Below are 15,682 nucleotides of genomic sequence, written 5' to 3'. Positions count from 1 at the left end.
ATGGGAGATGTTCCAGGCCCCTAATCATCTTCGTGGCCCTTCTCTGGACTCTCTCCAGGAGATCCCTGTCTTTTTTATACCATGGAGCCCAGAACTGGACACAGTACTCCAGGTGGGGCCTGACCAACGCAGAGTAGAGGGGGAGGATCACTTCCTTCGACCTGCTGGACATACTCTTCCTGATGCATCCCAGGATCCCATTGGCTCTCTTCGCCACCAGTGTGCACTGCTGGCTCATAGCCAACCTGTCATCAACCAGGACCCCCAGGTCCTTCTCCACAGAGCTCCTTTCCAGCAGGTCATCCCCCAGCCTGTACTGATACAGTCGGTTGTTCCTCCCCAGGTGCAAGACTTTACACTTGCTCTTGTTGAACCTCATCTGGTTAATAATATCTATAATTAATAATACCTATATAATAATTAATAATTAATAATATCTATATAAATAATAATATCTATAATTAATAATATCTATATAAATATAGTAATAACAAAAGCAGGGCCAGGGAGAATCTCCCACCTTTATTCGACCCAGGGAGAACCATTGTGACAGAGGATGAAAAAAAGGCTGATGTACTCTAATGCCTTTTATGTCTCAGTCTTTAGCAGTAAGATCAGTTGTCTCCTCCTGATACCCAGACCCCTGAGTGGAAAGATGGAGACAGGAACTGGACTGAAGCCCCCATAATCCCAGGGGAATTGGTAAGTGACCTGCTCAGCCACCTTGATCTACACAAGTCAGTGGGTCCGGATGGGATACACCTGAGGGCACTGAGGGAGCTGGCAGAAGTGCTCACCAAGCCACTTCCCCTTATTCACCAGCAGTCCTGGCTGACCGGGGTGGTTCCTCCTGACTGGAAGCTGGCACGTGTGACACCCATCTACAAGAAAACGCAGGGGGACCCAGGGAACTACAGGCCTGTCAGCCTGACCTCGGTGCTGGGGAAGGTGATGGAACAAATTGTTATCAACGTTTGCTGATTCTTCCCTTGGGAAACTATAGTGGGCATAATCATTATGAAACTTAATTGTTGGTTTTAATATAGTGGGCATAATCATTATGAAACTTGATTGTTAGTTTTAAGAAGGGGTCTCCTTGGGAACCTTTATGCTTGCATAAGTTTAAACAAATATAATTGTGTTCCGAATCATAGTATATCTTGGGTCTTAGCTAACTTCGAAAGCATAGAATGAGCAAAAAGAAAGAGACAAGCTGATCAAAGGGGAAAACACCTTGCAGCCATGACAACCTTTGGAGCCCATACCTTGATCACAATGATGGGAGAGGGGCTCACCGAAACTAACCTTGAACGCATCAACGATTTGCGTGGAGACGGATTGTAAAAACCTTGTTAATGATTGAACTAAGAATGAAGGAATAGAAATTTCGGGGGCTTTTGTCTTGTCAGCTACCCAAATGTATAGATTGATTACCTTATTCTGTTGATGGGTATAAATATCTGTAATCTATCTCTCGACAGTGCGGAGCAGTGAGACTTCGGTCCCTGCCCACCCAGCGCTGCTGCTCTTTCTCTCTGAATAAATTACTATTAATCACACTCCTGTAGTGAGTGCTTTCTTTACCGATAACACAAATCATCTTGAGTGCCATCATGTAACACATGCAGGACACTCAAATGATCAAGCCCAGTCAGCATGGGTTTAGGAAAGGCAGATCATGCTTGACCAACCTGATCTCCTATGACAAGGTGACCTGCTCAGTGGATGAGGGGAATGCTGTGGATGTGGTCTACCTGGACTTTAGTGAAACTTTCATCACTGTCTCCCACAGCATCGTGCTGGAGAAACTAGCTGCTCATGGATGAGATGGGTATACTGTGTGCTGGGTTAGAAACTGGCTGTACAGCTGGGCCCAAAGAGTTGTGGTGAAGGGAATTCAATCCAGCAGGAAGCAGGTCACACGTGGTGTTCCCCAGGGCTCAGTGCTGGGGTCAGTTCTCTTTAACATCTTTATTAATGATCTGGATGAGGGGATCAATTGGACTCTCAGTAAATTTGCAGATGACACCAAATTGTGTGAGTGTTGATATGCTGGAAGGCTGGAAGGTTCTACAGAGGGACATGGACAGGCTGAAAAAAGGTCCTCCATTGGCAAATTCCTTTGAAATCTTCATCACTAAGGACCTAACTAAAATACAAGTAGTTGTAGAAGTCTTGATCTTTTAGGGAAAGTTACTTGAAGAGACATGCTTGTAAGGGCTCTCTGGATGATAATGAGCCTCATGATGTCTTTTCTTCTGAGTCCACAGACCTCAGATACCAAGAAGAGGGTGAAGAAACCTCTCAAGAAGTTCAGTCAGGAGTAATGCCCAAACTACCTTGACACACTAACAGGCCCCACTAGGAGCCATTACTGACAAAGCCTCCCCATGGGCTCATTAGAGCAGACAACTGGAGGCCATGAGGACAAACACAGGCAAAGCACAGGCAGCTCTGATGCTGAGGACACCCTGACTCTGATGAAACAGCAATGCCAAGCGCTGACCCTCAGCCCCTGGGAAGGCAGATCCTGACCCTCACCTGTGTCTCAGGGCTCTTCCATGGGATATGGGGAGTGTGACTCCATTGGAAGAACAGGGGTAGGACACATGGTGGCCTCCTCTGGTGTGGGTGCAAGGAGGCAGTGATGCTCCATGGCTATGAGGACAACGTGTCTCCCCTGAGGCCTCTGTGGCAGGGACACCAGCCATAGACGAGGGTCCAAAGATCTCATTTCTATCAGGCCCTTTCACCCTGTCCAGCACCCTTGGTGATCTGCACCACAGCCCATCCTACACTGCCTCATGCCTGTGCCTGTTTTCCAGCAGGCTGCAGGCACCCAACGCTCTTCCCACCTTGTTCTCACCCCACGATGTCCCTGCCTGTGCTGCTGTCTCTCCCTCCTCACCAGCACTTCCTGGAAACACAAACTTACCAGCTCACCTACACTTTCCCTGAGTGATTTTTTGCACCACAGCACTGCCCTCAGAATGACAGATCATTATCCTCATGTCCAGTCTGAACTTCAAAGCTGCAGTTTCAGGTTGACCTTCTTTCTTTTGTTCTTTCCACATAGCACAAAGAGGGCTTCCCTCAGCCTCCCTTTGCCCTGGCTAAAGAAGCCTTTTTCTCTCAGCCTCTCCACACAAGAACCCTAATCATATTTTGGCAGAATTTCTCTGCCCATTTGACAGTTCCTCTCCATTGCTTCAGACCAGGGAACCCGACACTGGGACTGACTGCTCCAGAGGTGGTTTCACCAGTGCTGAGTCCACATGGACAAGAAGGGCCCTGGTCTGCGTGGCCACGTTCCTCCCAGTGCAGCCCAATGTGCTCATGGCCAGATTCCTGTTCAGCACCTCTGACTGCTATGGCATCCCCTGGAATGCCCAAATTCTTCTCCTTGCAGCCCATTCTCCACCTGTAATATCTGAGCTGCCTTGATGTGTGGGTGTTGTGCTGGAACCTTTTGTCGTGGTTTTGCCCCAGCTGAGAGCCGAGCAGCACACAGCCAGTCTCTGTCTTTGGCTGCTTGGCAACAACTAAACCATCCGTGTGTTAACAGCACTGCTCTGATCTGAACTCCCAAACACTGCAGCCCGTTGTGTCCAGCCAGAAAGAAAAGCTCTATCCTGGCAGATAGATGCCACCAGGACACTTTTGTAGACAACATATTCGTTCAGAGTGGGTAATCACTTTGGTCAGTTATGGTCAGCTGGGCCTGTTCCGTCCCCTTCCAGCCACTTGTGCACTCCCAGCTGCAAGCACTTCTCAGCAAGGAACAAACATATTTATTTAGAGTTTTTTCCTTACAAATCCAAACCACAGCACTCAAAGCTTTTGTTTTGGAGCTGTACCTGGACATTTAGCAGTTTCTAAGGTGGATGCTGGTAGAGCCTGAAAATGATGTCAGGAGCTTTTAGGATCATTCCCCTGGGTAGGAATTACAGAATCATGAAATAACAGAGTTGGAAGAGACTTTGAAAGATCATCTAGTCCAATATTCTCTGCCAGAGCAGGATCACCTAGACTAAATTGCAGAGGGCCGCATCCAGGTAGGTTTTGAATGTGTCCAGAGAAGGAGACTCCACAGCCTTTCTGGGCAGTATGTGCCAGTGCTCTGTCAGCCTCACAGGGAAAAAGCTGATCCTTACATTCACAAGGAACTTCCTCTGCTTCAGCTTGCACCCATTTCCCCTTTTGCTGTCACTGGCTCCACCCTCCTGAATCTCACCCTTTATATATTTATAAACATGAATAAGGTCAGCCCTCAATCTCCTCTTCTCCAAACTAAAGAGGCCCAGCTCCCTCAGCCTTTCCTCATAAGGAAGGGGTTCCACTCCCTTAACAATCTTGGTGGGCCTGCGCTGGGCTCTTTCAAGGAGTTCTCTGTCCTTCTTGAACTGAGGGGCCCAGAACTGGACACAACATTCCAGGTGAAGTCTTACCAGGGCAGAGAAGAGGGGCAGAAGGACCTCTCTTGACCTAGTAACAGCACCCCTTCTAATACACCCCAGGATGCCATTGTCCCTCTTAGCCAGGAGGGCAAACTGCTGGCTCGTGGTCATCCTGCTGTCCACCAGGACCCCCAGGTACCCCATCACTCTCCAACAGGCCATTCCCCAACTGTCACAGATGGGATAGAGAAGAGGGATGCACTTCACTCTTAAGAGAGAGGCAATAATGTGTTTATTGATATAAAACAGAAGGGATTGTGGAAGAAAGTTCAGCAGCATGCTACAGTGGATGCTGATCCAGAGGTCTCCTAAAGAGTTCTGGACAGGCAGGAAAAGCAATGTCATGAGATCCAACCCTGTATGGAGAACCTTGCTCTCCCCCAAGCCCAGCAGTTCCCTCCCTGGCCTCCTGGGACTCCCAACACTTTTCCTCACATCATCTGTGCTCACAGGCACAGACAGATTTCTCAGACAACAAACAGCAGTTACACATGGTCCAGTTTAATAACCATGAAATCTCTCCCCTCAGCTGCCTGCTACAGCCAAGCAGCATGTGCAGGGGGTCAACTTTCAGAGGAGATTCTCTCCCAGAACAGCTTTAATCAGATACATAGAAAGGTCACTTATCAACACCCTGACCTTCTGACAGAGCAGTGCATTAGACTTCTGAAAGATGGGACATTTCCAACTCTCTGAAGTTCAAAGCAGAAACAGGTGAGCTGAGTGGAGCTGAACAAACAAACAGCAAGTGGAGGTGGAAACCTGTGAGCAAAGTGAAGGCCAGTGATATGCAGAAGATGAGCATGTTGTTGCTACTTAGAAACATCCAGTCATCAGTTTCCACACAGCATCCTTGAGCTCCTGGTTCCTCATGCTGTAGATGAGGGGGTTCACTGCTGGTGGAACCACCGAGTAAAGAAATGCCAATAACAGGTCCAGAAATAGGGAGGAGATGGAGGGGGGCTTCAGGTTGGAGAACACACCAGTGCTGAGAAACAGGGAGACAACAGCCAGGTGAGGGAGGCAGGTGGAAAAGGCTTTGTGCCGTCCCTGCTCAGAGGGGATCCTCAGCACAGCCCTGAAGATCTGCACATAGGACACCACAATGAACACAAAACACCCAAAAGCTAAACAGATACTGACCACAATGAGTCCAATTTCCCTGAGGTAGGTGTCTGAGCAGGAGAGCTTGAGGATCTGGGGGATTTCACAGAAGAACTGGTCAACAGCATTGCCATGGCAGAAGGGGAGAGAAAATGTATTGGCTGTGTGCAGCACAGCACTGAGAAAGCCACTGCCCCAGGCAGCTGCTGCCATGTGGACACAAGCTCTGCTGCCCAGGAGGGTCCCGTAGTGCAGGGGGTGGCAGATGGCAACGTAGCGGTCATAGGCCATGACAGTCAGAAGATAGTACTCTGTAATGATCAAAAACAAAAAGAAAAAGAGTTGAGCCACACATCCTGTGTAGGAAATGGCCCTGGTGTCCCACAAGGAGCTGGCCATGGATTTGGGAACAGTGGTGGAGATGCAGCCAAGGTCAAGAAGGGAGAGGTTGAGGAGGAAGAAGTACATGGGGGTGTGGAGGTGGTGGTCACAGGCTATGGTGATGATGATGAGGCCATTGCCCAGGAGAGCAGCCAGGTAGATGCCCAGGAGGAGCCAGAAGTGCAGGAGCTGCAGCTCCCGTGTGTCTGCAAAGGGCAGGAGGAGGAACTCGCTGATGGAGCTGCTGTTGGACATTTGCTTTCTGTGTGTATGGAGCCCTGTCCAAGGAGGAAAAGGCACAGTAAGACGTTAGAGAACTCTTCTTTGAGGAAAACCTCTTCCAATTCTTAGGGAATACACTCAGGTTGACTCTCTGGTTTCAGGAAGATTTGTGCAGGTCCCTTTTGGAGGTCTGTTTTGTGCTGGCTTGAGCGTGCCACTGCTGGGAGGAGGGTCAGCTGTGGGCTCTGGGGAACTCAGTCCTGCCTGGCAGCAGTAAGTGAATAGAAGGATATTGTGATCTCAGACTAAATCCCCTGTGGATAGGCATGAGCTTTTCAGCACTGTCACCCAAGGGCAGAGCAGAGCTTTGGAGCTTTGGTTTTCTCCTAGCTGTAGCTGGGGAGTGTTACTTCTGTCAGAACTCCCTGACATTGCTGCTGTAGTGCCAGTGAAACCTTCCCCTGAGTGCAGAGTGGAGAGAACTGCTCTGTCCATCAACCCTGGTCTCAGCTAACCTGTGCTGGATGCTCTGTGATCACACCCTGGTGTTCTCTGTTGAACATCAGTGTCTGCACTGCAGGGGTTGTCAGGGAGGTACCAAATCCCCACTGCCAGGGCATTTCTGGGAGCAGCTCCTTCTTTCTCCCCCGTGCCAATGTCTCTGCTACCTGGAGCTTTGCCTGAAGCTGCTTCTCTTTGCCCATGTCACCTCCGGTTCTGTGTTCACAGACCTCATCCAACCTGCCCTGCGCTCAGCTCTGCTCTGCAGACCCCTCCTGGCATCAGGGCACTGCCTTGAGCAACCTCTGTGTGTGCAGGGCTCAGGAAATCCTCTGATGTGGACATTCTTGAGGGGATTAATTAGTTCTAATACACCACACTCAGCACAGCCCACAGGAGAGGAAAATTCAAAGCAAAGACTCTGCCTGGCAGGAAAATGCTTCCTTGATGTTGTTCTTCAAATTCCCTTTGGAATTTCTCAAGGATCAGCTGGAGCTGAGAGCAAAGCTGACCCAGGCAGCACTTTCCTACATCAGAAGGACCTTACACTGCTCTTCTCTTGGTCACTCCTTCAACCCACAGGTCCTTCTCTATCCCCGTGGAAAGCCCACAAGCCAGGCTGAGTGCTGAGCCTGGCAGCAGCAGAGTCCCTGCCCCAGCATACAGCCCCCAGGGCGCAGGGACCCTGCTCACAAAGAACAGCCCTGGGCACTCCTGGGTGCACACGCTGCTTCACACCTCTGCAGCCATGACAAGGAGAAGACAGCTGTCCTGCTCTGTCCCTCTGATGAGGCAGAAGAGCATCCCTTCCAGGCAGCACTTTCTGGTCCTATAGAGAACCTGTCCTCCTGACAGACCCCACACACTGCCCCACGTCCCAACTTTAGGAGATCCCTCCAGGAACAGAACCTGCATTGCCCTGCACCCACAGACATACCAGGCAGAGTATTGTGGAGATTTCTCCTCCAGTGAGCTCTCAGCATCCATCAGCTCTTTCAGCCTCACAGGTCTCTGCTCAGTGCCTACAGGCAGTGTCCCCAGCCCTGTGCACTTGGCAGAAGAGCTGCTCCTGGGCAGAACTGTCTCTTGTCAGGGCTGCCGGGTTGCCATGAGCTCCCACTGTCCCAGGAGCCCAGCCCAGCTCACAGCAGAAGAGCAGGTGAAGACATCATACCCTCCATCCCCTCTGGGCTCCTCCCTGGAGCTCCAGGGAATCTACTTGGAAAGACACTGAAGTCCTCTCTGATGTTCCCTCCCTCGGCTGGGGAGAAATCCTTCTGTCCAGCAAAGTCCTTTCTCCTGATCAAACCAGAGCTGGGCAGGAGAATCACCTTTCCATGTCTCCCCATGTGACAGGACCCCCCGGCAGCAACAGGAAGGGGAATCTTTCCCCTGTGTAAGAGAGTCAGTTGACTGACTCCAGATCCCTCATCCTTGCTTTGCAGCCCTGGGGCTGGAAGGGAACACAGCTCCAGCCTGTGTCTGCCTCAAAGCCACTGGATCTGGGATTCTTCTTTCCCCAGTTCTGGTGGGCACAAAGTAGGCACCTTCTGTCTGGGAGCTGGTGGTGCCAGCTCCCATGGGAATTCCTAGATTTGTAGATAAGTTTGTAAGATCCCCTTCTCCATGAGAGTGGACTTCATCCGACTGAAAATGTATGTCACCCCCATTTGCCTGTACCCAAAACTGAAGACCAGGAATGACTCTTTGGGAGCCCATGGGAGAGGCTTCTGCTCCTCATACACACTTGAGAGTTTGAGAGACAAATCCAGCATTTTAATTTTTCCTTGTCATAAATCTCTCCTAACTCCTGTCTTTTACTTCTGCAAAACTTTCCCACACCCAGAGTCAGCAGACGTCCAACAGCAGCTCCATCAGCCAGTTCCTCCTCCTGGCCTTTGCAGACACACAGGAGATGCAGCTCCTGCACTTCTGGCTCTGGTGACACACAATGGAGTTTCTCACCAAACCACACAACTCAGGCCATGCAGCCCAGAGCTGTCCCGAAAACTGGACTGTCCCCAAAACCACATGTCCTGGAGCTGCCTCCCCCTCCTCCCACCAGCCCCCCCTTTTATGCTGAGCATGATGTAATTGGCATGGAATACCCTCTTTGGCCGGTTCGGGTCGCCTGTCCTGGCTGCGTCCCCTTCCTTCTCCTTAGTAGGGAAATAGGAACAACTGAAAAGTCCTTGATTGCTTGGCAACAACCAGAAGCATCAGGGTGTTATCAGCACTGCTCTCATCCCAACTCCCAAAAATAGCATTCCATCCACTATTAGAAAAGAAATTAACTCCATACCAGCTGAAATCAGGACACTGAGATAAGTTCCCTGTCAAAGGGGCTAGTTGGGGAGGGGTGGTCGCGGCAGGGTGCAGCACTCTGTTATTGTTGGGTTTGTAAGGTACTCTGTGCTATCACTGGGTGTGAGTGCAATTGGGACTGATATTGTTCCCCTTTTATGGTGCTTTTGTCAGTAAACTGTCCTTATCCCAACCCACAGAGGCTCTGTCTGTTTCTCCTCCAGGAGTGAGTGAGCAGCGTGTGGTGCTCAACCATTGCTTGGGGCTCAACCACCACAGTTTCCAAGCCACAAGCAGTGAGCTTCTCCAGGAGAAGGTGGTGGGAAACTGTGTCCAAGGCCTTGCTAAAGTCAAGGTAGACAACATCCAGAGCCCTTCCCTTGTTCAAGAAGCAGGTCACCCTGTCATACAGGGAGATCCAATTAGTCAAACAGGACCTGCCTTTATGAACCCAAGCTGACTGGGCCTGATCACCTGGGGGTTCTTCATGAACTGGATAATGCTACTCAGGATGCTCTGCTCCATCAGCTTCTCCAGGACTGAAGTCAAACTATCAGGCCTGTAATTTCTCTGATCACCCTTCTCTCCCTTCTTATATAGGGGGTTATGTTGATTGATTTCCAGTCTTCTGGTACCTCTCCAGTCAGCCAGGACTGAGGGAATGTGGCTTGGTGAACACCCCTCGCCAGCTCTTTCAGCACCCTTGGGTGCATCCCATTTAGCCCCACAGATCTGTGCACATCTCTGTGGTGCAGCAGCAGGATCATCTCCTGGATTGCGGTGGGGTCATTCTGCTCCCTGTCCCTGTCTCCTAGCTCAGGGAATTGGATTCTCCCAGTACAACTGGTCCTCTGTACAACTCAAGACAGAGGCAAAGATTTCATTAAGCACCTCAGCCTTGTCCTCATTTTTCGATGATACGTCTCCTCCTGAATCTGATAGGGGATGGAGGGTCTCCCTGGTCTTTCTTTCTTTACCATGGAGCTTGGCTTTGGACCTACAATGAGAAATGTTGTCCTGAGGAACTGGGGTGGGGCTCAGTGTCTCCTGACACACCCCTGGTAAGTCTGGGTACTCTCATCCCGTTGTCCTTTCCATCATCATTACACATCCCATGTTGTGCTGCCCCAGGAAGAGCTCTGAGCAATGCCTGAGGGACAGGATCTGTCTTCCCTGGGCTGGGGGTCAGGGCTTGGCCTTTATGCTTCATCAAACCAACCCAGGGCTTTCTCAGCATCTCAGCTGCTTGTACATTGCCTTTGCCTACCAGCCAACATAGCCTCCAATTACCTGTTCTAACGAGTCCCTGGGGAGGCTCAGCCAGCAATGGCTCTCGGAAGGACTCATTAATACTTCAGGGTACTTTGGCTTTTGACATTGAGTTTATTGTGTAATTTCCTGAGCTTCAAGTACCTGAGCTTCAAGGACTCAGCACCAAATGCACCCAAGGGCTCATAAAAATAAAAATCAAACCCTAACGAGCTATGTCTCTTTGTGTAATTATCTTCAAGTCTTCAAGAGATGTACAGATCATGGAAGCGGTTTCAAAGGGAGCTCAGAGTAAAATTGATTTATTTGTAAGAGTGTAGATTATTATTTTCTTTTAACCTCTCCTCAGGTGACAAACTCTGAGATTGATCCAGGGTGTCTCCTAAGGAGGTCTGGATTGGTCCAAAAAAGGGTTCCCTTGTGGCAGTGAGGACAACCTTGCTGCACATCTCCACAAGCCCACCATGACTCTCATCAGCCAACTGGGACTTGCATCCCTTGTCCTTACATCAGGTTTCTCTGCTGCACTCCACAGTGGGGCGTTACAGCCCCTCTCTACCAGCTCCCCCTGCTTTCCTTAGAGAACTGGCTGCACACAGGCAGCAGAGAGGCAGTTATTGTCCAACCAACAAAAGAAACCTGACAAGATTCACCATTAAATTAAACACTCCTCACTCTATGCCAAGTGCAATCTGCCACCAATGAGGTTCACCTTCCACAAAGCTTAACCATGTGAGAAATGTTTTAGTGAGGAAGGAGACTATGAAATCACTGCAACTGAAGAGTTGGCTAAAGACAGAATGAGTCAGACAACTGCCAGAAAGGCAAGGGTTTAACTCCCTGAACCTCAGAGCAGCAGCTGGATGGTTGAGAGGTGTCGGAATGGTCAAAGGGGAAGGGAAATCTAGAGAGCAACCACAAGTGCTGGTGTGCAGATCCACTGGTAAGTGGTGATTTCAGACACGGTCGTAGAATCTCCTTGGGATCCATAAGGATCATCAATCCAACTCCTGGCTCCACACAGGGCCAGGCAAGTCAGAGCACAGGTCTGAGCGCATCATCCAGATGCTTCTTGAACTTGGTCAAGTTCAGTGCTGTGACCACTTCCTTGGGGAGCCTGTTCCAGGGCCCGACCACCCTTTCAGCAAAGAACCTCTCCCTAATATCTAGCATAAACCTCCCCTGTCACAGCTTCATGCTGTTCCCTCAGGTTCTATCACTGGCCACCAAAGAGAGATCAGCACCTTCCCCTTCGCTCCCCCTCCTCAGGATGCCATAGACTGCAATGAGGTCTCCCCAAAATCTCCTTTTGTCCAGGCTGAACAAACCAAGGGACTTCAGCCTCTCCTCAGAAGACTTGCCCTCCAGACTCTTCACCATCCTCATTGTCCTCCTCTGGACACTTTCCAATATTTTTATGTCCCACTTGTACTGTGGCACCCAAAACATCACCCAGCACTTAAGGTGAGGCTGCACCAGCACAGTGTAGACCAGGACAATCCCCTCCCTGGACCAGCTGGCAAAGCCATGCTTGATGCACCCCAGGATACGTTTGGCTCTCCTGGCTGCCTGGGCACACTGCTGGCTTGTATTTAATTTCCTGTCTACCAAGAGCCCCAAATCCCTCCAGCGTCTGACCCCCCAGTCTGTATGAAGGGGCTGCCCCTGCCCAGGTGCAGGAGCTGGTGCTTGCCCTTGTTAAACTTCATGGTGTTGGTGATTGCCCAGCTCTCTGATCTGTCCGAGTCTCTGCAAGGCTTCTCCACCCTCAACAGAGTCAACAGCTCCTCACAATTTGGCGTCATATGCAAATTTACTTAAGACACCCTCCAGTCCAGTTGTCTGGTGGTTTATGAAAACATTAAAAAGAATCAGAGAATCACAGAATCACAAGGTTGGAAAAGACCTTTAAGATCATCAAGTCCAACCATTCCCGTCCCAAGCTGAACCACATCCCTAAAGTACCTCATCAACCCTTTTTTATAAACACACCCAGGGAAGGTGACTCAGCCCCTCCCTGGGCAGCCTGTTCCAGGCTCCTTTGGTTAGTTTGGGTCACCTGTCCAAACTGTGTCCCCTCCAGCTTCCTGGGTGCCACTCGCCTTCTCACTAGCAGCATGTAAAGCTGAAAAGCCCTTGAGTGCTTGGCAACAACTAAAACCACCAGTGTGTTATCAACATTGCTCTCACCCTAAGTTACAAACACAGCACTACATAACTACTACAAAGCAAATTGACTCTATCCCTGATGAATCCAGGACAGCCTGGAGCTGGAAAATAATTTCCTCTTTGAAAAAGTAAAATAAACAACACAACCCATGAAAGACCAAAACAGTAATAGAAAAGAAAATAAAACTATAGGGAAATATAAAAGATGGAAAATGTGGTGACTCTTTTTTTTTCCCCTTTAGATTTTTTTTCTCTAGATTTTTTTTCTTTTCTTCATTTCTTTTGGAGTTGGGAGTGAGGAAAATATAGTAATTATCATTTGGCAAAGCAATATCAGTAAAAAAAAAAATAGTTTGTGGTGTACAGAGCCCCATGCCCATGATTCTGTGAAAGCCCTGCTCAGCAATAGCTAAAGCATCTGTGTGATCTCAACACAGTTTGGGTCACAAATCTAAAGCTCAGCACTGTCCAGGCTGCAAGGAAGGAAACCAACTGCATTCCAGCCCCAGCCAATCCAAAGATGCTTCTCATGAACTGAAAGGAGCTGAAAGAGTGCTTGCTCATAATGGTTCTGCAGGACACGAAATTAGGGAAGAAGATGCTACATGGCAGGGCTGCCATCCAGAGGGACCTAGCCAGGCTGGAGTGGTGGGCTGATAGGAACATTATGATAGCCAGCAAGGACAAATCCAAGGTCCTGCCCCTGGTTTGAGTAGCCCACTGCAATGACAGAAGCTTGGGACTGCCTGGCTGCTTTTCAGCCCTGTGTACAAGGCTCTGGACTGTAGATATCTGGGGCTGTAGGTCCCCTGCACAGCCTGTGGAAGTGCTGATCCCCCTTGGCTCAGCACATCTCAGAAAACATCCAGAATATTTCTGAAATTTGACTTCCTACAATGCAAGAGAGGCATTGATAAACTGGAGCCAGTTCAGGGGAGGCCACCAAGATAGGCAACCTTGCCCAGTGAGAGGAGGCTGAGGGAGTTGGGCTTGTTCAGCCAGGAATGAGAAGGTCTTGAAGGGGAACACGTATAAGTTGGGTTTGCATGGCAAGGTGTTGGGAGTGGAGGGGGCTACAGGGGTGGCCGCTGTGAGAAGAAGACAGAAGCAGAGGTGGTAGAGAAAATGAGGTCTGAAGTGAAGCTCGGGAAGAAGAGAGGCCTTGGGGGAAGGTGGTTTTGAGAGTTGGTTTTATTTCTCATCACTCAATTTTGATTTGATTTGTAATGAATTCATTTTCCTGAGTTGAATCTGTTTATTCCTGATGGTGGCTGGTGATTGATCTCTCCCTGCCCTTATCAAGACCCATGAGCCTTTTCTTACGTATTCTGTCCCCTGTCCAGCTGAGGAGGGGCAGTGATAGAGCATCTTTGGTGGGCACCTGGGGTCTGGACAGGGTCACTCCACCACAAGGTAGCAGTGTAACTGCCTATGATAAGGTTCCAAGGTGACATTTTCAGACAGTACAGAATAAAAGTACAACAGGCCACGGGAGACAAGAGGGCATCAGGCCAGATGTAGGCAGAAAGTTCTCTAAAATGAGGACAGTCACCCTTTAGAAGCTGTTTCCTAGAGAAAATGAGTTGCACCAGCTTCATCCCGGAATGTTTTCAAGGTCCATCTGGACACAGTGCTTATTCATGTGGTATGACTCTGCTTCAGGAGGAGCTTGGTCTACAGGACTCCTGAGGTTCCTTCCAGGCAGAATGACACTGTCATTCCTTCCCAGTCACATTATCAGCATTACAGAAAGCACCTGGGTTGTCCCTTACCAGAGATGCAATTCACATGGAGTGCAGGGCTGCCTCTCAGGTACCCCAAACAGCCCTGACTGCTGCCTTGTCTTCCTTCACTCCCATTTACCCTCTTCTCCCCATCTCACCTTCTTTAACATCTCTATACTCTCAGATCCACCTACCCTGCTATCCCTTCCCACATGCAACATGCTCTGAATTATTTGCATCTTCTTTTGCTGTTTCTAAGCTGGTTGCTGTGGTTCTTGCTACATCAGGCACCAGCTTGTGGGAGGTGGGGTTCAGAGTGGGTCAGGAGAACACATGAATTGAATCAGTGGTTGAAAGGCTGGTGCCTGCACAAGAAGTTTGGGTTTTTTGACCAGGGGATGGTGTACTCTGCTCCGGACATGAGTACTGCTAATGGGGCTCGCCTGTCCCATAGAGGAAAGCGGATCCTAGCTCAGGAGATGGCAGGGCTCATTGATAGGGCTTTAAACTAGTTAGGAAGGGGGAAGGGGATATTACAAAGGCCGCTGGGGTAAGGCAGGTGCTTTGGGAGTCACAGCATGAGTTGATGGAGGAAACAGATAAATGCCAACAACACAATGGCAGACTTGGGGATGTTGCTCCACATGAGAGTAGGGATAACTCTGTGGATTACCCCGTGAACTCCTCAGTGGAGCCGCTTTTGTCCATCCCCTATCGAAAAACTCGCTGTGAGCTATTGGGGATATCTGCATCTGCTGCCCCACTAAAATGCCTATATACAAACGCACGTAGCATGGGGAACAAACAAGAAGAATTGGAGATCTTTGTGCGGTCACAGGGCCACGATCTCATTGTAATCACTGAGACGTGGTGGGACAGCCTGGATGACTGGCATGCTACCATGGATGGCTACGTGCTTTTTAGGAAAGATAGGCTAGGGAGACGAGGTGGAGGAGTTGCTCTTTATGTTAGAGAGCACCTAGAGTGTATTGACCTCCAGCTGGGTAGGGACGAACCACTTGTCGAGAGCTTGTGGGTAAGAATTAAAAGGCAGGCCAGTATGTGTGATGTAGTCGTGGGCGTGTACTACAGGCCCCCTGATCAAGAGGAGTGGGTTGACAGTGCATTTTTCAAGCAATTGGAAGTAGCCTCAAGATCGCAGGCGCTGGTCATTATGGGGGATTTCAATTACCCAGATATTTGCTGGGCAAGCAATACGGCCAGTCGTATGCAGTCCAGGCAATTTCTGCGGCATATGGAAGACAACTTCCTGATACAGATGGTGCAGGAACCTACGAGGAGAGGGCGGGTGCTGGACCTTGTTTTCACTAACAAGGATGGGCTCATTAGGGAGGTGAAGGTCGGGGGCAGCTTAGGACAAAGTGACCATGAAATGATCGAGTTCAAGATCCTGAGTGGAAGAGGCAAGCCAAAAAGTAGGACAGCTACCCTGAATTTTGGAAGAGCTAACTTTGATCTCCTCCGAAATCAAATAGGGGCTATCCTTTGGGCTGCTCTGTTTGAAGGAATGGGAGCCTGCGAGAGCTGGCT

The 15,682-nt window shown here is 49.6% G+C and overlaps 1 protein-coding gene across 1 annotated transcript; it reads right to left on the bottom strand.

Moving 5' to 3' along the window:
- Nucleotides 1-5,273: 5,273 nt before the first annotated feature.
- On the bottom strand, nt 5,274-6,197 carry LOC311194253 (olfactory receptor 14A16-like; the record flags this gene model as incomplete). The annotated part of the gene is made up of 1 exon (XM_084267295.1): nt 5,274-6,197. The coding sequence occupies one exon, from the start codon at nt 6,195-6,197 to the stop codon at nt 5,274-5,276; it is 924 nt and encodes a 307-aa protein (XP_084123421.1).
- Nucleotides 6,198-15,682: the final 9,485 nt, after the last annotated feature.

The sequence above is a fragment of the Gallinula chloropus genome (assembly GCF_964237585.1).
Source record: "Gallinula chloropus genome assembly, chromosome: 8".
NCBI lineage: Eukaryota > Metazoa > Chordata > Aves > Gruiformes > Rallidae > Gallinula > Gallinula chloropus.
This window is presented reverse-complemented; position numbering and strand designations above follow the sequence as displayed.